At 38.9% G+C, this 25,388-nt stretch overlaps 1 protein-coding gene across 2 annotated transcripts in view; it reads right to left on the reverse strand.

Annotated features, from left to right (window-relative positions):
* Positions 1-24,811, reverse strand: part of NUDT9 (nudix hydrolase 9) — a 29,333-nt gene extending 4,522 nt beyond the window's left edge. Inside the window, exons 1-5 of one of the 2 annotated variants that reach the window (XM_032861960.1) lie at positions 24,784-24,811; positions 19,226-19,468; positions 16,872-16,967; positions 7,807-7,893; positions 2,945-3,056 (exon numbers count right to left, since the gene is read on the reverse strand). In XM_032861960.1, coding sequence (XP_032717851.1) covers positions 2,945-3,056; positions 7,807-7,893; positions 16,872-16,967; positions 19,226-19,422 — 492 coding nt within the window. In that variant the 5' untranslated portion in view covers positions 19,423-19,468; positions 24,784-24,811. Of the gene's footprint in view, positions 1-2,944; positions 3,057-7,806; positions 7,894-16,871; positions 16,968-19,225; positions 19,469-24,169; positions 24,315-24,783 lie in introns of those variants that run through there. The other variant, XM_032861952.1, reaches the window with a different exon arrangement.
* Between the last annotated feature and the right edge of the window lie 577 nt (positions 24,812-25,388).

Below are 25,388 nucleotides of genomic sequence, written 5' to 3' on the forward strand. Positions count from 1 at the left end.
TTTTTTAATTTTTTATTAACATATAATGTAATATTAGCCCTAGGGGTAAGCTCTGTGAATCACCAGGTTGACACACTTCACAGCACTCACCATAGCACATACCTTCCCCAATGTCCATAACCTAACCACCCTCTCCCTACCCGCCTACCCCCGTCAACCCTCAGTTTGTTTTGTGAGATTAAGAATCTCTTATGGTTTGTCTCCCTCCTGATCCCATCTCGTTTCATGTTTTTCCTTCCTTACCCCCTAAGCCCCCAACTTTGCCTCTCAACTTCCTCATATCAGGGAGATCATATGATAATTGTCTTTCTCTGATTGACTTATTTCACTCAGCATAATACCCTCTAGTTCCATCCAAGTTGTCGCAAATGGCAAGATTTCATTTCTTTTGATGGCTGCATAGTATTCCATTGTATGTATATAATGCTTCTTCTCTATCCATTCATCTGTTGATGGACATCTAGGTTCTTTCCATAGTTTGGCTCTTGTGGACATTGCTGCTATAAACATTCAGGTGCACGTGCCCCTTCAGATCACTGCATTTTGTATCTTTAGGGTAAATACCCAGTACCACGACTGCCGGGTCGTAGGGTACTACTTTTAACTTTTTGAGGAACCTCCATGCTGTTTTCCAGAGTGGTTGCACCAGCTTGCATTCCCACCAACAGTGTAGGAGGGTTCTCCTTTCTCCGCATCCTCGTCAGCATCTGTCGTTTCCTGAGTTGTTAATTTTAGTCATTCTGACTGGCTGAGGTGGAATCTCATTGTGGTCTTGATTTATACTTCCCTGATGCCAAGTGATATGGAGCACTTTTTCATGTGTCTGTTGGCCATTTGGATGTCTTCTTTGCAGAAATGTCTGTTGATGTCTCTGCCCATCTCTTGATTGGATTATCTGTTCTTTGGGTGTTGAGTTTGGTAAGTTCTTTTATAGATTTTGGATACTAGTCCTTTATCTGATATGTCATTTGCAAATATCTTCTCCCATTCTGTTGGCTATCTTTTGGTTTTGTTGACTGTTTCCTTTGCTGTGCAAAAGATTTTAATCTTGATGAAGTCCCAATAGTTCATTTTTGCCCTTGCTTCCCTTGCCTTTGGTGATGTTTCTAGGAAGAAGTTGCTGCGGTTGAGGTTGAAGAGGTTGCTGCTGTGTTCTCCTCAAGGATTTTGATGGCTTCCTTTCTCACACTGAGGTCTTTCACCCATTTGGAGTCTTTTTGTGTGTGGTGTAAGGAAATGGTCCAGTTTCATTTTTCTGCATGTGGCTGTCCAATTTTCCCAACACCATTTATGGAAAAGACTGTCTTCTGTCCATTGGACATTCTTTCCTGCTTTGTTGAAGATTAGTTGACCATAGAGTTGCGGGTCTATTTCTGGGCTTTCTATTCTGTTCCACTGATCTGTGTCTGTTTTTGTGCCAATACCATACTGTCTTGATGATGACAGCTTTGTAACAGAGCTTGAAATCTGGAATTGTGATGCCACCAACTTTGGTTTCCTTTTTCAACATTCCTAGGGCTATTCGGGGTCTTTTCTGGTTCCATACAAATTTTAGGATTATTTGTTCCATTTCTTTGAAAAACATGGGTGGGATTTTGATAGGGATTGCATTAAATGTGTAGATTGCTTTAGGTAGCATAGACATTTTCACAATATTTGTTCTTCCAATCCAGGAGCATGGAACATTTTTCCATTTCTTTGTGTCTTCCTCAATTTCTTTCACGAGTACTTTATAGTTTTCTGAGTACAGAATTCTTTGCCTCTTTGGTTAGGTTTATTCCTAGGTATCTTATGGTTTTGGGTGCAACTGTAAATGGGACTGACTCCTTAATTTCTCTTTCTTCTGTCTTGTCGTTGGTGTAGAGAAATGCAACTGATTTCTGCGCATTGATTTTATATCCTGACACTTTACTGAATTCCTGTACAAGTTCTAGCAGATTCGGAGTACAGTCTTTTGGGTTTTCCACATAAAGTATCATATCATCTGCAAAGAGCGAGAGTTTGACTTCTTCTCTGCCAATGTGAATGCCTTTAATTTCCTTTTGTTGTCTGATTGCGGAGGCTAGGACTTCTAGTACTATGCTGAATAGCAGTGGTGATAATGGACATCCCTACCGTGTTCCTGACCTTAGCGGCAAAGCTCTCAGTTATTCTCCACTGAGAATGATATTTGCGGTGGTTTTTTCATAGATGGCTTGATGATATTAAGGTATGTACCCTCTATCCCTACTTAAAGAGTTTTGATCAGGAAAGGATGCTGTACTTTGTCAAATGCTTTTTCAGCATCTACTCAGAGTATCATATGGTTCTTATACTTTCTTTTATTAATACAAACACCCATTTTAAAATACCACTTCAAATATACACGGACATGAACATAAAAAAATATACTATTCCTGATGATATTATGGAACTTTTTTAAAACTACAAGAAACAGTAAGTAATAAAAGTTATCTTTTTTTAATGTCTAAAGTTATCAGAATTCAACAAAAGAATGCTCTCAGTTTTACTCGGACTTGAAGTAGAGGCTGAATTCTGAAATGGGATCCACCATTTATGAATACCTACTTTACGTCAGGTGCTTTATCACTAGTAACCCCATGAAGTAGATACAGTTATCTTTATTTTAAAGAGAAGGGTTTGAACTCCAAATATTCAGTTCAGAGTGGAAAGATCAGGATACAAGCCTATGTCTAACTCCAAAGTCCATGTTATTTTCCAAAGGTTTTGTAATTAGACTCAAATTTTAACAACTTTGATGCATCATCTTACACTTGCTGTTGACAGTGAGACTTCACTGCAGTGAGCAATGACAAAAGAATTCCTAAAGTGGGGAAGGAGGGAAGATAAATGAAGGGTAAAGATCCACACACAATAACCTTGCAGCAAATGAAGCAACTAAGAAGGACTTAAAACATTAATTTGATTTAATTTTAATTCTTACCCCTGGGATTGCCCATTCTCCACAGTCTTTCCTTTTTATTGCCACAAACTGTAAGATGTTTTTCCCAGAAATGGGGTGGGTGATTTTATTTCCACTACTATCCCTTTTCCACCTATAAATAGTAATAGAAAATCATAACTGATTTAGAGCAAAGAAAAGGACCTGTCTCAAGCTTGAGACAAAGTTATAAAGATATATTTTTCTTTATAACAAGACATATATAAGTTTACCTCAAATCAGCTAGTTTTACCAAAAAATTATTTTATAATAGAAACGCTCTGTATTTTATGAACCAAGCCGGATATCTACTTTCCATAAAAGATACTATATTCTCTGGAATAAAAATTCAGAATATAAATAGTTTTTACTACTTAAGTACTGTCAAAAAAAGAAGTTTAAAAGCTGAACAGAATTTAGAGACAGGGGCATAAACTTTAAAAATAGTCCAAGGACATTTTTTAAGAATCACAAGTAGTGTATGGGCAACTGGGTGGCTCAGTCAGTTAAGTGTCCGACTCTTGATTTCAGGTCAGGTCATGATCTCAGGGTCATGGGATTGAGCCCCACATTGGGCCCTACACTCACTGCAGAGTCTGCTTATCCCTCACCCTTTGCCCCTCCCCCTGACTCTTGCTCACTCTCTCAAATGAATAAAATATTTTCAAAAAAATTTTTAAATAGATAATTCCTTTCAGAATGCACTTCTTCTAACCATATCTTCTTTGTCAGAAATGCTGATACATCTCCCCTTTCCCTTCTCTACCCCCACCACAGCCACCCTCAACACCCAATTTTAAGAATTATTCTAATACGAACTTAGGCAAAGATAAAGACTTTGAACTTCCAGTACTACACCAAAAAAGAAAGCCTAGTATCTAATCACTGCATGGCATTAGATTCAATGAAATAAATGAGGTGCGTTTTTTTTTTTTTTTTAAGATTTACTTATTTATTTTTTAAAGATTTTATTTATTTATTTGACAGATCGCAAGTAGGCGGAGAGGCAGGCAGAGAGAGAAGGAAGCAGGCTCCCCAATGAACAGAGAGCCCGATGACGGGCTGGATCCCAGGATCATGACCAGAGCCGAAGGCAGAGGCTTTAACCCACTGAGCCACCCAGGAGCCCTACTTATTTATTTAAGACAGAGAGACAGATAGGGACAGAGGTAATGGGAGAGAGCACAGGCAGGGAGGAGAGGGAGAAGCAGCCTCCCACTGAGCAGGGAGCCCGACATGGGGCTGGATCCTAGGACCCTGAGATCATGACCTGAGCTGAAGGCAGATGCTTAACTGACCGAGCCACCCAGGTGCCCCTAAAAAAATGAGTTTAAATACGAGCTTCCAAATTTTTATATATATATATATATATGTATATATATACATACCAATTCCATCCCATAATTCCTGCCTTGAATGAGCTCATAGTCTAGCAGCAGAGCTAGACATGTAGGTGAATAAATAATAAGAGAGAATGACAGTCTGAGGAGTAAATAGAAATGAAAGAACAATTAGTACAAGACAGCATCAATTTTTAAGGATGCCAGACACAGGCATAGCATGAGGAAGAAACAAAGGTGTAAAATAGTATGTTGTATAGGTGGAGTCCGGCTATATATGGCCATCAGTGGGGGCAAGAGGTGTGATGAGGCTGGAGGAGTAGGCAAAGAATTAAACAAGGTCAGCTGCTTAGAGAGCCAGAGAATATTTTCAAGTAGAGTAAAGCCATAAGCAACTGGTATTTTAGAAAGTTCACTCACTCAGACAAAAGTATGGAGGCTGGTTGGGAGGGAAGGAAGACTGGAGACTAGAAAAGTGTTAACCATGATCCAGGTACATGATGATGAGGATAGGACTGAAGGCAGACATGGTAAGAACAGAGAGAGCACGGGTTTTACTTTTATCTCTTAAAAACCGTTTATACACCACTTATTATATACCTGATATTGTTTTAAGTCTTTTATGTATTTATTCATTTAGATCTCAAAACAACCCTATAAGTAGCTGATTACCTTTAATTTACAGACAATGATATTTCTACATACTATTGATATTCCCTCCCCACTTCTGATAGCCCACCCCTTCCTGTCTCACAAACTAGAAAATGTTAACACCATTAACTTTTGATCTGATTTTATTCACAATAATATATTAACGCTTCCCAACACATTTTCATTTTAAAGGATCTAAAGGAATGTCAGATAGTTGTACACGTAGAATCCTAGGAGAGGCACTTGGGAAGAGAAAAATTTAACACTTGCCCTGGAGAGTATGGACAAGAACATTTGTGAAATTCTATACTATACAATGCTGTTCTGAACCATGAAGTACTTGAAAAAAAAGGGAATGGAATCTTTAAAAGTGACTAGGTGACTCTTAGGATTACTCATTAGTGAAAAACTGGTATAAAAGAGAACACGCACAATATCCAAAAACAAATACCCCTGATTCAAATTTCAGATCTACAAGATTTAGGTGAGTCACTTAACCTCAGTGAGTCTTCATTTTCAGATCTATCAAACAGATAGGTTAATACCTACTTTGAGGAGTTTTGTGAAAAACAAATGGACAAACTAACTTTCTACATTCTTCTCTTCCCTCCATTTCTACTGCCCTCTTCAATTTAAAGGGACTCGTTGGTTAACAGATCCATTACCGAGGCAGCAAAGAGCATCAACCTAACAACACAGCTGAAAGCTAGACTCTGTCACCTGTGGGCTCTTTCACAGCTGTGGATCATCTCAAAGCCTTCATGAGTCTCATTTGTATAAGGACAGAATTAAGCTCAAAATGTCTATTATTTTGAAACAATGCAACACAATCACCACATACACTCCCGTATATTTGTTCCACCAAAGATAAAAATAAGCTAACGAGAAGCTAACTTTCAAGTCTCTAGCTTCCCTTTTCTTCCTGGCCCCTTATTAGCATTCCTGCTTCAAATGTTTCACACCTTCCTCATTTTAGCTAGTCTCAGCAAAACTGGAAAGAAACTGACACTGTCATTATATTTTTTACTTACATTCATTAATAAAAATGTATTAACTCTTCCCATTTCATTTGAACCATAAAGCTTCTAAAGGAATTTGAAACTGATAGGTAGGTTGGCAGGTGGATATGTAGTTAACAGATGGGGAGGGAGGTAGACTGGCAGGTGAGTAGGTGGACAGATGGATGAAAGATAAGTCTGGGGTGGGGTGTGGGGTAAAGATCTCTTTTGACAGGAGAACTCAAAGGGCAAGCAGGCAAATAAGATGGGACAAATATTGGTGCCTCTTCCAGTAACTTGAAAATAAGGGAAATAAGCTATTTTCCTAGAGTTAAACTATGAAATCATATTCTTAGATCAGAGAAAAACAAAGTCTCCTGAAACAAAGAAAGGTCCTCAAAATATCAAAACTAAAGAAGTAAAAATATTGAGGGTATTTGCATTATTTAAAGGGAAGTAACAGGGGCACCTGGGTGGCTCAGTGGGTTAAGCCTCTGCCTTCGGCTCATGTCATGATTCCAGGGTCCTGGGATTGAGCCCCGCATCGGGCTCTCTGCTAGGCAGGGAGCCTGTTTCCTCCTCTCTCTCTCTCTCTGCCTGCCTCTCTGCCTACTTGTGATCTCTGTCTCTCAAATAAATAAATAAAATCTTTAAAAAAAAATAAAGTAAAAAAATAAGGGGAAGTAACAATTACATGTGAAAAGGGAATTGGTAAGTGAAGACATCCTAAAAATAAAGAAATTAAAAAAGAATGACAGAGATGATACAATATTCCAGATGAGCTGGAAAGATGATCCCTATGGAGACAGTAAAGTACATATAAACACTGGATTCACCTACCTTCTTTATTCTGATTCATGCTCACCAAGGGGCCTTCTGAATACAATCTGGCTTACCAGACAGACCTCCCTCAGGAAGAGAATGCCTGTCCCCTGTTCTGAAATCTTCATTGGCTCCAGTTCACACTCCTTAACTCTGGCATTTAATATTCTCCACAATAAAACTGCACAAAAATTAAATAAGCTTAATTACCCACTATTCTACAAAAATCTTCTGCTTCAACCAAGCTGGTCTTTTCACTGGCCCTCAGTACTCAGATACTACTACAAGCCTTCTTCTTGGCCCTGCTGCTGTCCCGCTATCCAAGCTTCAAGCTCAGCTCAAGTCCCCCTCCTTAACAACGCCTTTCTTGGGTGCTCCAGTGTACCATCATCATGACCGACATCTAATCTAACGGTGGGGGGGGGGCATAGGAGGAGAAGGAGAGAGAAGAATTTAAGCAGGCTCCATGCCCAACACAGAGCCCAATGCAGGGCTTGAGCTCAGGACCTGAGATCATGACCCGAGTCAAAATCAAGAGTCAGACACTTAACCTACTGAGCTACCCAAACACCCTTCATCTAATTTTCTAAAGCATCCTGTTATCACCCATGTTACCGGACATGTTTTTTTTTTTTTAACCTTGACATGTTTTCTTATTTCATATTTTTCATCTTGCAAATGAAGCCATAGCTCTTCTGTGACAGGGAGCTGAAACTTAAGATTCTTTTACTTTTTTATATCCTCCAAAACACCTACTCAATTCCGTGAACAAAGAGATGTTCAGTAAATACCAGGTGAGTTAACTTTGTTCAGATAATGCCTAAAACTATAGCTTCACACTTTTATCAGTATGATTTCACATGAAGTCCCTTTAAAATACAGATGTCACAAGTATACCTATATACATACATGTATATATACAATCACACATACTTATGCAAGTATACATTATATATACACAAACATACATACATGTGTATATGTAAACACGTGGTTACAGTCCGTATTTCTCCAATCACTTGGCTCTCTGCTACTGAAATGTTTTCATTCTTACCTGGTTATGATGGGATCTGCAGCATGATTTGGGCCCCATCGCCCCAAAAGCCCCCGGCCAACCAATCCTGTCCGTCCTGCAGGATTTCTGGGACAAAAAATGTAAAATCAATTGAATGTATCCATCTTTTTTAACGTAACTTGATATGGCCCAGAAGAAGGCAGTAAGTACAGTAAGAGGGAAATAATATCTCATCTCAAATCCACTAGCATTATCACATATCTGGCACTAAAATTAACTATTTCCTTATACTGTTATTTATCTTTTTTGTGTGCATGTCTGAGCTCTAAGCTTGAACCAGGAGAAGATCTCATTTTCAAAGTTGTTCTCAATATGAGAACTTTTTCAGTTTTCATCTATATTCCTAATTTAAACCAGCACTTTTCTGGACTTGTACAACAGGGCAAACGAATGGTCTGTACCTAGTCATCATCTACCTCTACAACAGTGACGATTTATCTTTCAAGATACCCATCCTCATCTTCACTTTCTCACCACTCCCTTTTCTTTCTTTTATTTTTTTAAATTTTATTTATTTTTTTTATAAACATATATTTTTCCCCCTAGGGGTACAGGTCTGTGAATCGCCAGGTCTACACTCTTCACAGCACTCACCATAGCACATACCCTCCCCAATGTCCATAACCCCACCCTCCCTCTCCCAACCCCCCTCCCCCCAGCAACCCTCAGTTTGTTTTGTGAGATTAAGAGTCACTTATGGTTTATCTCCCTCCCAATCCCATCTTGCTTCATTTACTCTTCTACCCTCTTAACCCCCCATGTTGCATCCCCTCTCCCTCATATCAGGGAGATCATATGATAGTTGTCTTTCTCCGACTGACTTATTTCGCTAAGCATGATACCCTCTAGTTCCATCCACGTCGTCGCAAATGGCAAGATTTCATTTCTTTTGATGGCTGCATAGTATTCCATTGTGTATCTATACCACATCTTCTTTATCCATTCGTCTGTTGATGGACATCTAGGTTCTTTCCATAGTTTGGCTATTGTAGACATTGCTGCTATAAACATTCGGGTGCACGTGCCCCTTCGGATCACTACGTTTGTATCTTTAGGGTAAATACCCAGCAGTGCAATTGCTGGGTCATAGGGTAGTTCTATTTTCAACATTTTGAGGAACCTCCATGCTGTTTTCCAGAGTGGTTGCACCAGCTTGCATTCCCACCAACAGTGTAGGAGGGTTCCCCTTTCTCCGCATCCTCGCCAGCATCTGTCATTTCCTGACTTGTTAATTTTAGCCATTCTGACTGGCGTGAGGTGGTATCTCATTGTGGTTTTGATTTGTATTTCCCTGATGCCGAGTGATATGGAGCACTTTTTCATGTGTCTGTTGGCCATCTGGATGTCTTCTTTGCAGAAATGTCTGTTCATGTCTTCTGCCCATTTCTTGATTGGATTATTTGTTCTTTGGGTGTTGAGTTTGCTAAGTTCTTTATAGATTCTGGACACTAGCCCTTTATCTGATATGTCATTTGCAAATATCTTCTCCCATTCTGTCAGTTGTCTTTTGGTTAACTGTTTCCTTTGCTGTGCAAAAGGTTTTGATCTTGATAAAATCCCAATAGTTCATTTTTGCCCTTGCTTCCCCTGCCTTTGGCGATGTTCCTAGGAAGATGTTGCTGCGGCTGAGGTCGAAGAGGTTGCTGCCTGTGTTCTCCTCAAGGATTTGGATGGATTCCTTTCTCACATTGAGGTCCTTCATCCATTTTGAGTCTATTTTCGTGTGTGGTGTAAGGAAATGATCCGATTTCATTTTTCTGCATGTGGCTATCCAATTTTCCCAACACCATTTATTGAAGAGACTGTCTTTTTTTCCATTGGACATTCTTTCCTGCTTTGTCGAAGATTAGTTGACCATAGAGTGGAAGGTCTATTTCTGGGCTCTCTATTCTGTTCCATTGATCTATGTGTCTGTTTTTGTGCCAGTACCATGCTGTCTTGAGGATGACAGCTTTGTAATAGAGCTTGAAGTCCGGAATTGTGATGCCACCAACTTTGGCTTTCTTTTGCAATATTCCTTTGGCTATTCGAGGTCTTTTCTGGTTCCGTATAAATTTTAGGATTATTTGTTCCATTCCTTTGAAAAAAATGGATGGTACTTTGATAGGAATTGCATTAAATGTGTAGATTGCTTTAGGTAGCATAGACATTTTCACAATATTTATTCTTCCAATCCAGGAGCATGGAACATTTTTCCATTTCCTTGTGTCTTCCTCAATTTCTTTCATGAGTACTTTATAGTTTTCTGTGTATAGATTCTTAGTCTCTTTGGTTAGGTTTATTCCTAGGTATCTTATAGTTTTGGGTGCAACTGTAAATGGGACTGACTCCTTAATTTCTCTTTCTTCTGTCTTGTCGTTGGTGTAGAGAAATGCAACTGATTTCTGCGCATTGATTTTATATCCTGACTCTTTACTGAATTCCTGTACAAGTTCTAGCAGTTTTGGAGTGGAGTCTTTTGGGTTTTCCACATATAGTATCATATCATCTGTGAAGAGTGATACTTTGACTTCTTCTTTGCCGATTTGGATGCCTTTAATTTCTTTTTGTTGTCTGGTTGCTGAGGCTAGGACTTCTAGTACTATGTTGAATAGCAGTGGTGATAACGGACATCCCTGCCGTGTTCCTGACCTTAGAGGAAAAGCTTTCAGTTTTTCTCCATTGAGAATGATATTTGCAATGGGCTTTTCATAGATGGCTTTGATAATATTGAGGTATGTGCCCTCTATCCCTACACTTTGAAGAGTTTTGATCAGGAAGGGATGCTGTACTTTGTCAAATGCTTTTTCAGCATCTATTGAGAGTATCATATGGTTCTTGTTCTTTCTTTTATTAATGTGTTGTATCACATTGATTGATTTGCGGATGTTGAACCAACCTTGCAGCCCTGGAATAAATCCCACTTGGTCCTGGTGAATAATCTTTTTAATGTACTGTTGAATCCTATTGGCTAGTATTTTGGTGAGAATTTTTGCATCTGTGTTCATCAAGGATATTGGTCTGTAATCCTCTTTTTTGATGGGATCCTTGTCTGGTTTGGGGATCAAGGTGATGCTGGCCTCATAAAATGAGTTTGGAAGTTTCCCTTCCATTGCTATTTTTTGGAACAGTTTCAGGAGAATAGGAATTAGTTCTTCTTTTAATGTTTGGTAGAATTCCCCTGGGAAGCCGTCTGGCCCTGGGCTTTTGTTTGTTTGGAGATTTTTGATGACTGTTTCAATCTCCTTACTGGTTATGGGTCTGTTCAGGCTTTCTATTTCTTCCTGGTTCAGTTGTGGTAGTTTATATGTCTCTAGGAATGCATCCATTTCTTCCAGATTGTCAAATTTGTTGGCATAGAGTTGCTCATAATATGTTCTTATAATTGTCTGTATTTCTTTGGTGTTAGTTGTGATCTCTCCTCTTTCATTCATGATTTTATTTATTTGGGTCCTTTCTCTTTTCTTTTTGATAAGTCTGGCCAGGGGTTTATCAATCTTATTAATTCTTTCAAAGAACCAGCTCCTAGTTTCGTTGATTTGTTCTATTGTTTTTTTGGTTTCTATTTCATTGATTTCTGCTCTGATCTTTATGATTTCTCTTCTCCTGCTGGGTTTAGGGTTTCTTTCTTGTTCTTTCTCCAGCTCCTTTAGGTGTAGGGTTAGGTTGTGTACCTGAGACCTTTCTTGTTTCTTGAGAAAGGCTTGTACCGCTATATATTTTCCTCTCAGGACTGCCTTTGTTGTGTCCCACAGATTTTGAACTGTTGTATTTTCATTATCATTTGTTTCCATGAATTTTTTCAATTCTTCTTTAATTTCCTGGTTGACCCATTCATTCTTTAGAAGGATGCTGTTTAGTCTCCATGTATTTGGGTTCTTTCCAAATTTCCTCTTGTGATTGAGTTCTAGCTTCAGAGCATTGTGGTCTGAAAATATGCAGGGAATGATCCCAATCTTTTGATACCGGTTGAGACCTGATTTAGGACCAAGGATGTGATCTATTCTGGAGAATGTTCCATGGGCACTAGAGAAGAATGTGTATTCTGTTGCTTTGGGATGAAATGTTCTGAATAGATCTGTGATATCCATCTGGTCCAGTGTGTCATTTAAGGCCTTTATTTCCTTGTTGATCTTTTGCTTGGATGATCTGTCCATTTCAGTGAGGGGAGTGTTAGAGTCCCCTACTATTATTGTATTATTGTTGATGTGTTTCTTTGATTTTGTTATCAATTGGTTTATATAGTTGGCTGCTCCCACGTTAGGGGCATAGATATTTAAAATTGTTAGATCTTCTTGTTGGACAGATCCTGAGTATGATATAGTGTCCTTCCTCATCTCTTATTATAGTCTTTGGCTTAAAATCTAATTGATCTGATATAAGGATTGCCACTCCTGCTTTCTTCTGATGTCCATTAGCATGGTAAATTCTTTTCCACCCCCTCACTTTAAATCTGAAGGTGTCTTCGGGTTTCAAATGAGTTTCTTGTAGGCAACATATAGATGGGTTTTGGTTTTTTATCCATTCTGATACCCTGTGTCTTTTGATTGGGGCATTTAGCCCATTAACATTCAGGGTAACTATTGAGAGAGATGAATTTAGTGCCATTGTATTGCCTGTAAGGTGACTGTTATTGTATATTGTTTCTGTTCCTTTCTCATCTACTACTTTTAGGGTCTCTCTTTGCTTAGAGGACCCCTTTCAATATTTCCTGTAGAGCTGGCTTGGTGTTTGCAAATTCTTTCAGTTTTTGTTTGTCCTGGAAGCTTTTAATCTCTCCTTCTATTTTCAGTGATAGCCTAGCTGGATATAGTATTCTTGGCTGCATGTTTTTCTCGTTCAGTACTCTGAATATATCATGCCAGCTCTTTCTGGCCTGCCAGGTCTCTGTGGATACGTCTGCTGCCAATCTAATATTTTTAACATTGTATGTTACAGACTTCTTTTCCCGGGCTGCTTTCAGGATTTTCTCTTTGTCACTAAGACTTGTAAATTTGACTATTAGGTGACGGGGTGTGGACCTATTCTTACTGTTTTGAGGGGGTTCTCTGAACCTCCTGGATTTTGATGCTTGTTCCCTTTGCCATATTGGGGAAATTCTCTCCAATAATTCTCTCCAATATACCTTCTGCTCCCCTCTTTCTTCTTCTTCTGGAATCCCAATTATTCTAATGTTGTTTCGTCTTATGGTGTCACTTATCTCTCGAATTCTGCACTCGTGGTCCAGTAGCTGTTTGTCCCTCTTTTGCTCAGCTTCTTTATTCTCTGTCATTTGGTCTTCTATATCGCTAATTCTTTCTTCTGCCTCATTTATCCTAGCAGTGAGAGCCTCCATTTTTTATTGCACCTCATTAATAGCTTTTTTGATTTCAACTTGATTAGATTTTAGTTCTTTTATTTCTCCAGAAAGGGCTTTTATATCTCCCGAGAGGGTTTCTCTAATATCTTCCATGCCTTTTTCGAGCCCGGCTAGAACCTTGAGAATCGTCATTCTGAACTCTAGATCTGACATATTACCAATGTCTGTATTGATTAGGTCCCTAGCCTTTGGTACTGCCTCTTGTTCTTTTTTTTGTGGTGAATTTTTCCGCCTTGTCATTTTGTCCAGGTAAGAGTATATGAAGGAACAAGTAAAATACTAAAAGGGTGGCAACAACCCCAGGAAAATATGCTTTAGCCAAATCAGAAGAGATCCCAAATTGTGAGGGGGGAAGGGGAAGGGGATAAAAAGAGGTTCAGAAAGAAAAATAAATAAATAAATAAATAAAAGAAAACGAATAATGAAAAAATATAAAAAGGAAAAATATATATTAGATAAACTAGTTAAAAAATGTTAAGAAAAGGGTAAAAGTTAAAAAAAATTTAGAAGAAGAGAAAAAAAATTGAAAAAGAAAAAATATTAAATTAACTGCAAGGCTAAAGAATCATGGGAAGAATGCCATGAGTTCCGTGCTTTCCTTTCTCCTTCTCTGGAATTCTGCTGCTCTCCTTGGTATTGAAACTGCACTCCTTGGTAGGTGAACTTGGTCCTGGCTGGGTTTCTTGTTGATCTTCTGGGGGAGGGGCCTGTTGTAGTGATTCTCAAGTGTCTTTGCCCCAGGCGGAGTTGCACCGCCCTTACCAGGGGCCGGGCTGAGTAATCCGCTCGGGTTTGCTTTTGGGAGCTTTTGTTCCCTGAGCGCTTTCCGTAGAGTTCCGGAGGGCGGGAATGAAGATGGCGGCCTCCCCGTCTCCGGCCCGGAGGAGCCGAGAGCCCGGGGCCCCACTCCTAAGTGCGCCCTCAGAGAACAGCACCCAATTACTCCCGTCACCCTGGCCTCAGGCCGCGCTCCGAGCTGACCGAGCCTGCGACCGGTTCAAGGTAAGCCCGAGCTGTGAGCTCACTCCTCGGCTCCGTCTCTGTAGCCGGCTTCCCCGTTCTAATACCTGCAAGCTCTGTGACACTCAGACACTCCGATCCTTCTGTGACCCTGCGGGACCTGAGGCCACACTGACCCCGCGTGGGCTTCACCCCAGTTAAACCTCTGGAGCGATGTCCCTCAGCAGAACAGACTTTTAAAAGTCCTGATTTTGTGCTCATGTTGCTCCGCCGCTTGCCGGGAGCCGGCCCCTCCCCCCGCGGTCTACTTTCCCGTCGCTTTGGATTCACTTCTCCACCAGTCCTACCTTTCAGAAAGTGGTTGATTTTCTGTTTCTAGAATTGCTGTTCTTCTTCTCTTTGATCTCCCGTTGGATTTGTAGGTGTTTGCAATCTTTAGATAAGCTATCTAGCTGATCTCCCGCTACCTGAAGTAGTCTCAGCCTGCTACTTCTCCGCCATCTTGACTCCTCCTCACCACTCCCTTTTCTTAACTCCCATCTCATACAATCCTTCTCATGAAGTAGTTTTGTTACTTTTTTTAAATTCATTTTAAGTAATCCCTATGCCCAATGTGAGGCTCAAACCCATAACCCCAAGATCAAGAGTCACACATTCTTCCACCCTTATTTTTGTTACTTTTTTTTTTTTTAAAGATTTTATTTATTTGACAGACAGAGATCACAAGTAGGCAGAGAGGTAGGCAGAGAGAGAGAGAGGAGGAAGCAGGCTCCCCGCCGAGCAGAGAGCCCGATGTAGGGCTCGATCCCAGGACCCTGAGACTAACACCCGAGCCAAAAGCAGAGGCTTTAACCTACTGAGCCACCCAGGCGCCCCATTTTTGTTACTTTTAAAAGTCCATTTATTTTCAGTGCGTTCTGGATGTTTATTACCAATAATATATATTTTGTTGCATATAATGAGGTAGTAGTATTATTGAGGGTTTCAATATTTTTAAAGAAAACAATTTTATAAAAATGCCAACTTACTGTTTAACCAAATAGCACAACCCAATGTTAAAAAATCTATCAGGTAAACATGGCAACACTCACGTGTAATTGTATTCCAGTCATTATTCCTTAAATGTTCAACTTTCATTATGTACCAGTAAAACACTGTAACCTACAGTCTTACCTTATTATGATTTTATCTTTTGTTCTCCCAATACATGAAGGTAAATAAACAAACAGCCCAAATTTTCCCTATCATCCATCACTTTTTATTCTGGTCTTCCCTGTGACTATTATTCAAGTTGAATGAGTTTTGCTATTGATTTTGTACCAGGCTCTGAAATATTTCAGCAAGACTTACAAATAATGACAAGACACCTGGCCAGGTGACAACAGTTTTACTTTTCAAGCTCACAGGGGGAGTTACAAGGCGGCTAACAACTATGTTTTATTCCATGTAACCAGACACCCCTGAATAAAAATGATCAAAACCAGTATTAAGAGAGAGAATGTTAGATTTGTAGATGGCTAAGCCTCTAACTTGTACATCAGAAACTATGTAAAAGACACATAGACTAGCCTGTAGCCTGAGAAGCAGAAAAAGTTGTTTGCAGTGAAAGAGAAATAAATGCAACATGTAAAGAAAGCAGAGATGGATTTTCAATTCCACCCTTTCCTAAAGTTAGCTGCATTTATGCTTCAGGCTCCTTGAGATGATCCTATCAACCTAAAGTTCACCTGTTACTCAGGCAAGCTAGAATTGTTTCTATTAGTCAGACTCTTGGCTAAAACAATATGCTATCTTGCCTTTGCTGCCTTTCCTTTTACATGGGTATGTATCTTTTAACATATATCTTTTAATATATCTTTTAATATATTTTACCCAGAAAAAGAATCCAAGGAATAAGTCAAATGCAATGTTATTAAAAAGATCCAATAAGAGGCACCTGGGTGGCTCAGTGGGTTAAAGCCTCTGCCTTCGGCTCAGGTCATGATCCCCGGGTCCTGAGATAGAGGCCAGCGTCGGGCTCTCTGCTCAGCAGGGAGCCTGCTTCCCTTCCTCTCTCTCTGCTTACTTCTCTGCCTACTTGTGATCTCTGTCAAATGAATAAATAAAGTCTTAAAAAATAAATAAATAAATAAATAAATAATCAAAAGATCCAATAACACAGAAAAGTGAAGCTATGACCAAAGACTGAATTTAGCAAAACTGAAGGACCAGGTTATGGTAAGAGGAGCACTATCACTGCCTTGTCCTTGAGGAACTAAGAATACAAATCACACTTTTCCAAGGTAAGAAGTGTGACTACAGATCTCTGCTCTTTTTTTTAGTTGAGGCATGCTAATTTTCACAGTTCTTCCTAACTTTTTTAAAGTAATACCTACACCTAATGTGGGTCTCCAACTCACAACCCCCAAATCAAGAGTCACATGCTCTACTGACTGAGCCAGCCAGGCACCCCTCCATTCTCTGTTCATTAACTCAATTATTTCCACCTTCAAAGTGGAGTTACAAAAAGGTGCATTCAAATCCTGCTTCTCCCACTTACTGTATGCAAACTGCTTACATTCTCTCTCCTTATCTATAAATGGAACTAAAAATATCCACCCACAGGGTTATTGTAATGTTTTAATTAGATCATACGTATAAATTCTTCTGTACATTGTCTGGCACATAGAAGCACTTGATAAATGTTAATTGGGTTTTCTACCCTTTGTAGACCCATTATTGTAAGATATCCATCCCCAGTACCTACCTGGGTCTTCCATTTTCAATCTCATACAAACCATTCTGGCTTTTTCTTTCAACATGCCCATCTTTTTCATTAAACTTGGGAGAGAAGTTACTTTCACTGGAATGAGAATACCAAAGCAAAATAAGAAATAATGGCCTCATACTACCAAGAGCTCACTAATGCCAGTCAATCTTTTATAATAAAATATGCCTGAAACTTAATTTTTTAAGAGCCAGTTTTCATTTACAAATCCATCTTATTCCTTCGAAACAGGTTCTTAAAAAAAGTGTTTACCGAAACACCTTATAATACAAGGATGTGTATTATAACCCTTCTAGGAAGGACTATACAGAAAATCTGCAGCTCCTTCCACAAGCTACAAAAAAAAAGTCTACGTTACTATTAGCAAAGAGGAATTGTCTGTGGGCACAATACGGCAACTGGTGGTTCCTATGTGGTCCCCAAAATAAGACCCTTTCTGAGATCTTGATGTTTTTATTGTCTCAAAGTAATTTTAATTTCCTCAAATATATACTAGCTAATATTTTCATCAAAGTAAACCCACAAAACAGTGAATTTACCCTAAAACTTCGTAACAACTATGATGTAGACTAAAATAGATATATGCTGGAAATGTTCTAAATCTTGATCTCCATGGTAAAGCCATATAAACATAAAATCATTCTGAGCTGTGGAAACATACATAAGAAATGTGCACTCTACTGTATCCATCATTCCTCAATAAAAAATATTTTTAATGTAAATGTAAATAAACTACTTCCCTCACCATTAGGAAACCAGTGACATAACTGCATTGATAGTGAATAGTTGTACAGCACTACATTGTTCATAGGCAGTTTTGACCTAAGTTTTGGGTTTTTTCTTGCTTTAATTTCAGTAAGTGAACAAAGAAGTATTTGTGCTCTATTATGGAAATAAGTTCCAATTTGAATGATCAGACATTTTTTCAAGACTTCTAACCAATTTTCCATCTAACACACAAAAAGAATTAAATGGTAAAAATCATGAAATTATAAAACCAGTGTTACAATGCTTTTGGGACTCCAGAAACTCACCATTGGGGGAAAATGGCATGAAACTAATCATAATTGAAATATTAATGTTAGTAATAAAGCTTGACTTAGATGGTGATATAAATTCAACTCTTAAAAAATAAACTGAATGAAAATGTAAGAAAATGTATTCAATCTTCCTCTGTTTACACTATATAGCACCCTTGCTGACACCATTAATTTTAATTATACATGATGTGTATGTAAAATACTCTAAAATGGGGGAAGTAGAATTCCCTGAAGCTACTGATATCTCCACAAGTTAGCTTCATGATTAATAATCCAAATACTATCACGAAGTTACAAGTACATCTTCAGATAAAATTAAAAAATTGTAGGTCAAAATCAAGTCACAGCAGTAAGACCATGGTAAAGTTTAACCTAATGAACTAACTAGCAACATTTTTTACTTATCTGACTAATAATCCCTTGGGAAGCATTTATAATAAATTGGCCCATTAAATCAAATTTATAAAACTGTTCTAAAACCACAGTAGCAGTTTAGCAGAGTGGTTAAAAGCATGAATCCTAGGAGTCACACAGAGAGTTCAAGTCCAAGCTTCACCATCTACTGGCTCTGTGACCAGATGTAAAAGACAACCTTTCTGTGCTTCCATTCTTTGTGTGTGTTTTTTCTACAAAGCAGAAATAACAACCCTGTCTGTCTTCCAGAATAATTGTAAGAATAAAATAATGCTTATAAAACACTTAGTGCAATACTTAGTTCATAGTTAGTACATTAAAAAGCTCTATCATTATATTCATTAAAAGAACATAAACATAAAATGTGAATTGATATACTTCCATGAATTCAGTCAAAGGATTTTTGCTTGAGTGTTTGTTTTCTTCTCTATCCTTTATCTATCCCCTTTTTATTTTTGTCCCACTGCTCTAATTTTATCATCCTCCTGTTCTTAGTAATCTGAAAAAATTCTGAAAAATATTTTCACTACTTCAAATACGAGTCTAGCTATGGTGCAAAATAACCACAAAAGATATTCTACTGATAACCTAAACAGAACAAATGAAAATAAGTATCACCACTTGCCATTCTATAAAACAACTCCACAATAAAACAGATTTACTTTTTTGGAAGAATCATCATAAAACCCCCAAGAGAACAGCAAACATGGACTGTCTTGCTTTAGCAAGAATTCAAGCCAATGTGGAAAAAGTTCTGACAAAGTCAAACACTAGGTAAAAATAATTTTTCAGCTCTGTCAAAATGGTAACTTACAAATACAACCATTCTCTTCACCATCTTACATCCAGCTACCAGCTAATGCCAGCAAATCTGCTCACCTGATCTGAGGATCTGCCCACCTCGGTCCTGCCAAGACAGAAACTGCAGTGTACTCCACAGGATTATAGTCTTGCCACTCAACAAACCAGCCTACTTTCTCATTAGGAACCTGGCTGCGTTGGACTTTTGAACCTGGGTAAGGAGATGTCCGAGCCTTGTTGTGGGAATTCTCTTTGGCACCATTAGAAGTAGACATGATGTTCGAGCTAAGATGAAACCCACAGGATGAAAATGCGTTTCTGAAAAGAAAAAAAGAAAAAATATTTTACATAAATACCAAAAAAAAAAAAAATTAAAAATTAAAAATAAAGAACCTAACTCAAAGACCCAAAAACATACTTTTCAATTTCAAAGTATACAAGTCTAACATCTATGAGAAAATTATTTTCAAATATGAAAATTGTTTAAATATTGCCAAATTTTATTAATTGGAACCAACTCACTGTATTTCTTTTACTGAGAAAAAGGAACAGAAGCTTACTTTTTTTAGCACAAAAGTTGGGGAAGTTTGTTATGAAAATTCAACCATAAAAACAAATGTAAAAGACTTTTTTTGAAAATAGCCTGTAGTCTAACACATGTATAAAATGTATGGCAAAAATGGCACAAAAAAGAACAAGAAATACTACTGAATAATACTACGTAATACTATGTAATACTACGGAAAGTCAGACTATGATAAATATACGAGTTCTAAACTGATGACAGCATCCCTGCCCTGTTCTCACAATATCAATGATGAGACAAACACCAACTGGCTAGGGTGGTGAAATAAGTCAATATGCTGTGTCTCCTTGTATCATACACTGGTAAGTACACAGTCATAATTTCTGAGGTTTTCCTTACCACAATGTATGACCAGAATCGAAAACATGAGGAAATAATAGAACAGAACCAGTTCAAGGGACAGCTTGAAAAATAAATGTGTACGCTTTCAACAGGTAACAACATCATGAAAGACAGAGGAACTCTTCCAGATAGATGCAGACTAAAGAGACATGAAAACTAAATGCAATCAATGATCTGGGATTGGTTCTTGAACCAAAAAAGGAAAAAAAAATTTTTTTTTGCAAGACAGTCGTGAAATTTGAATGGGGTTATATAAATACTATTATTTTTTAAAGGATTTTATTTATTTATTTGTCAGAGAGAGAGAGAGCACAAGCAGGGGGAGCGGCAGGCAGAGGGAGAAGCAGGCTCCATTGTGGGGCTCAATCCCAGGACCTCAGGATCATGACGTAGGCCAAAATAACAGATGCTTAACCGACTGAGCCACTCAGGCATCCCTATAAATAATTTTAAAAGGTGATGTAAAAACCGTATTTATTTACTCCTGACAAAGAAACACTTGGGAGACAGAGGCTTTGTTGGTGAATTCTATGAAACATGTAAAGAATTAACAACAATCCTCCTCAGATTCTTCCAAAAAAAACTGAATATATCCAAATTTTTTCTGTGAGGCCACCATTATTATCCCGATATCAAAGCCAGACAAAGACACTACTAGAAAACTATAGACCAATATCCCTGATGCATATCGATGCAAAAATCCTCAACAAAATAGCAAACAAAATTCAAGAGCACATTTAAAGGATGAGACATGATGACCAAGTGAGATTTATTGCAAAGATGTTTAAACATATAAAAATCAGGGACGCCTGGGTGGTTCAGTCAGACCGCTGCCTTCAGCTTGGGTCATGATCCCAGGGTCCTGGGATCAAATCCCGCATCAGGCTCCTTGCCGGGCAGGGAGCCTGCTCCTCTCTCTGCCTCTGCCTGCCACTCTGTTGTGCGCGCTCTCTCTCTCTCTCTCTGACAAATAAATAAATAAATAAAATCTTAAAAAAAAAAAATCAATCAACGTAATACACATTAACAGAATGAAGGAAAAAAACACTCGATTATCCCAACTTATACAATAAAAGTCTGCCATAATCCAACACCCTTTCACAATAAAAACATTCAAAAAACTAGGAATAGAAGAAAACTACCTCGAATAAAAAGCAAAAAAAGAAAAAGAAGAAGAAGAAGAAAACTACCTCAACATATTAAAGGCCACATACAAAAAGCCCATTTTTTGGTGTGATAGTGAAAGACTGAAAACTTCCCAAGATCACAAAGAAGGGACCCCAAACAGTCCCTTGAAAACGAAAAAGTTGAAGTGACATACTTCCTAATTCCAAAACTTACTACAAAGCTATAGTAATCATAACAGTGTAATACTGGCATAAACACAGACATATAGATCAATAGGAGAGAATGGACAGCCCACATATAAACCCTCACATAGACATTCAAACGATTTTTGACAAGGGTGCCAAGACTATTTAACAGGAAAGGACAGTCTTTTCAACAAATGGGGCTGGGAAAATTAGATATCCACATGCAAATGAAGATGGTCCCTTACTTTATAGCATATGTAAACCCTAATGCAAAATGGATCAAAGACCCCAACATAGACCTAAAACTATAAAACTCTTAAAAGAAAACATAGAGGGAAAATTTCATGTCATCAAACTTGACAATGATTTCTTGGATATAACCAAAAGCACAGGCAACAAAGAAAAATAGATAAATTGGACAACAAAATTAAAAACTTCTAGGCATCAATAAGCAGTCACTGGTTTTAGATATACCTTCACATCACCCGGGGTTCCCAGTATTATAAAAATGAAGAGTAACTGGGGTGCCTGGTCGGTAAAGTGTCAGACTTGATTTCAGCTCAGGTCAGGATCTCAGGGTCCTGTGATGGAGCCCCTCCTTGGCGCTGTGCTCTGTGGGGAATCTGTTTGAAGACTGTCCTTTCTCCCACTGCCCTCTCCCCCCAATTAACACACAATCTCTAAAATAAAACTAAAATAAAATAAATAAATCTTAAAAAAAAAAAGAGAGAGAGAGTAACTGGTAAGCAATTTTACATTGTTCTAGTGGCATCTATCAAAAATAGCCCTCTTAACTTCCAAAGAATATAGTTTGGTTTTTTAACTTGGTCATTTGTTTATTAATTTTTTTTTAATTTTTACCTTAATTGGAATTTGGTTGACACATGATGTTATATTATAAAAAGCATAGATGTTTATTCCTTCCCTCCCAAATCCCTCTGAAAAGAGATAAAGATGTACAAAAGGCAACAAAATCCACAGCAGGAGAGAGAATAGAACACTCTGAATAAGAGTGTTCTGAATAGAACATCTCTGAATAAGAGATTGTAACCAACTCTGGAACACTGAAAAGAAATTTAAAAATTAAATAAAAATTTTTTAAAAAAGAGATTGTAACCAATTTTAGGTAGAAAGTGAATAGGCTTATACTGACCTACAAACCAAAATACAACAAATTATATTTGAGAATATGCACAAAAAGCTGGGGGAGAGATGCCATTCCTAAAAGAGGTGGCCTGAGTGGTTTCAAGCTTGAGCTAGTGGGCCCAACTGTCCTAAGTGGGCAGTGGGGCAATAACCATGGAAATCGGTCACCCTCCTTCCCCAAATAAAAAGTTGGCATCAGTTATGTCTGCCCCTAGAATAAAGCCAAAAAGTTAAAATGGAAGACTAGAACCCCTATTGTGGATATTGGTGTTATAGACTACAGCAGCAATTTAGGCTTAAAATCACCACAGTTCACGCGAGGATACACAGTTAAGGCAGCTATGCTAAGCAGAGAATCTGCTCCACTCGTGTAAAGCCTGGAAAGGGGAAGGCGAGCATTCCCAGCCTGTGCACTGGCCACCTGCTCACACACACTCACCTGAAACCTTCCAGTCTATGTGCCAATGTTCTATCAGTCCTCCCATTTAGAGAAAACAATGTCTATTACGAACATTAATCAAAATATAAACCAATAACTGGTGTCCATCAGATGTTTAAGAAAAAACAGAAGAAAAAAGGACTGAAAAGTAACAGGACCATTGACACCTAAGAGTTAATTCATGAAATAGAAGATAATTTATTTTAATTATCATTTTTACAGATTCAGAAATTTTTATATCCATAAAATACAAAAAGGCTGCTATTAAGAAGAGCAATTAGAGAAAAAGAAGTTCTTGTCAAAATTGGCAACTCAATAGAACAGATGACACAAGAGACGAAGTCTGAATTAGTAATCTGGAAGATAAATTTGAGTAAAATCTCTAAGAACACCGTACAAAAAGGACAAACGAATAGAAAATGAGAGAAAAAGAGAACCAAGAGGTTCAACCCAGAAGGTCCAACAGTTATCACAAGAGTCCCAGGGTGGGGGGAGGGGGGAGACAGGACAAAAATGGGGGGAGAGGGGGGACAGAAAATTTCCTTTTGTTCAAAGTAAACATGAAATGCCAAACGAGAAGAATTTCTTGAAAACCATTCCTAGAGACATCAAAGTCGTTCGTTACTCTGTACCTGGCATAATGTCTAGGACCTCGTGTTTACTGAGCAATGAATTAAGAGAGGGGAAAAAAAAAACCAATATAAAAGTAGGAGGCAGTATGAGATACCATAAATCCCTAAATTTATCCAGGGGTAAAGAGAGAGATGATAAATATATTTTTAAAACTAGAGGTGGTGAGGAGGAATGACGACTTATACTTTTCATTTTACACCATTTATACTGTTCACATCTTTAAACTATATGCATGTATTAATTTTCATCACAATGTTTTAAGTATCAACCCGGGGGGAATGGCACGGGACACCACCACAACCGAACAAGTGCTATTTAAACTCTCGAAAACAGTAATACTGGTGACTTATGGAGGATGGCAGATTTCAGCATCAGAGACGAAGAAAAATTACTACCACCATTTTTCCTCAAAAGGTAAGTAAAACATTTTGGAGCCTTTGTGAGAACGTGAATACCGCGATAAAAACTCAGGATGCACGCAAAGCCTACAGAAGCCGCAGGACCGGACGCTGGCTCCACCCACAACCCGAAGACTCAGAAGGCAGCACTACGAGAGAAAATACCTGCACACCGGAATGCTGCAACAGCCCGAGGACTTGACAGTCACAGAGGCCAAGGCCACAGAAAGAGACACTGTGGCTAAAGTCTTTCCCAGGATGCGTTCAGCCATCAGCTGCCCGCCGACGGCTTCAGGGAGCGAAGTCACGCTTAGCTGGTGCCACAGCGTCCGTCCGGCCCACGCACTGCCCCAGGTATCTAGCGGGCACTAGGACCGGGCCGCCCTTCGGGGAAGGAGTATCTACGCCTTTCACAGAAACACAGAAGACCGGGAGATCTCCTCAAATAATCTCCCGCGGGCACCGGTGAGACGAAGGGAACCAGAGCCGCCGGCGACGTGAACGGTACCAGGGCCGGCAGCTGCGGAACGGCGACGCGGGTCCCGTGACCTCCCGCGTCCGTAACAGCGCTTTACAGCCGCGCCGTAAAGCAAGAACAGCGCCGGCTTCGCAGCGCTCTGCTTTTTCGACCTCCCAGTGTGCGCAGGCGTACTTGGGGTGGAGTGGGGGAACTGTACCGAAAAAGCGCCTGAAAAAGGAGAAAGTGAAAGAAGGGGAGCTGGAAGGGGAGAAATGGGGAAGGAAAGAAAAGTGATTGAGAGAAGGTTGTTTACCTGTTTTTATTTTTGTTTATCGGCAGGAAGGAGTTAAAGGCCCCTCACCCGTAGTGAACAACGGGTGTCCTATCTGAAGAATAGGTACTTAAAGAGGTACTTAAGAGGTTTGCAATCCACTTAAGGCTTTTCTCTTCCTCTTTTACCAAGTCGCTAAATTTGACAGAGCTTTGCTGGATGTGGCCCTGGCAAACCCTTGGAGGAGCAAACCAGCTGTGAGCCGGCTGCTCAGCGTGGAGCAGGAATGCAGAGCAACACCCAAGACAAACAAGGGGCAAAAATTAACCAAACCGCCAGACTGAAGATTAGTAATTCATATCTGTACAAAACAGTTTGTAATCTGGCTTCTTAATTTTTTATATTCATTATGTTCTTAATGTGGCAAATATTTAACTTTTAAGTACATAATCCAGTTTTTCAAGCGTGTGGTATAGACAGACATAAAACTTTGACTATCTCAAAAGCCAGGTTAATCAAACGTTGGGAAGAATTGTTCTGAAGACTGAAGAATGCAGAACTTTTGGCATATAACAGCTCCATCACAACCTCTACACTAAGAGACTTGACAATACTAATAGGACTTAAGCACTTTGAGGCCTTGCCCCTACGCT

Source organism: Lontra canadensis, unplaced genomic scaffold (genome assembly GCF_010015895.1).
Source record: "Lontra canadensis isolate GAN:19392208 unplaced genomic scaffold, GSC_riverotter_1.0 scaffold1, whole genome shotgun sequence".
Lineage (NCBI taxonomy): Eukaryota > Metazoa > Chordata > Mammalia > Carnivora > Mustelidae > Lontra > Lontra canadensis.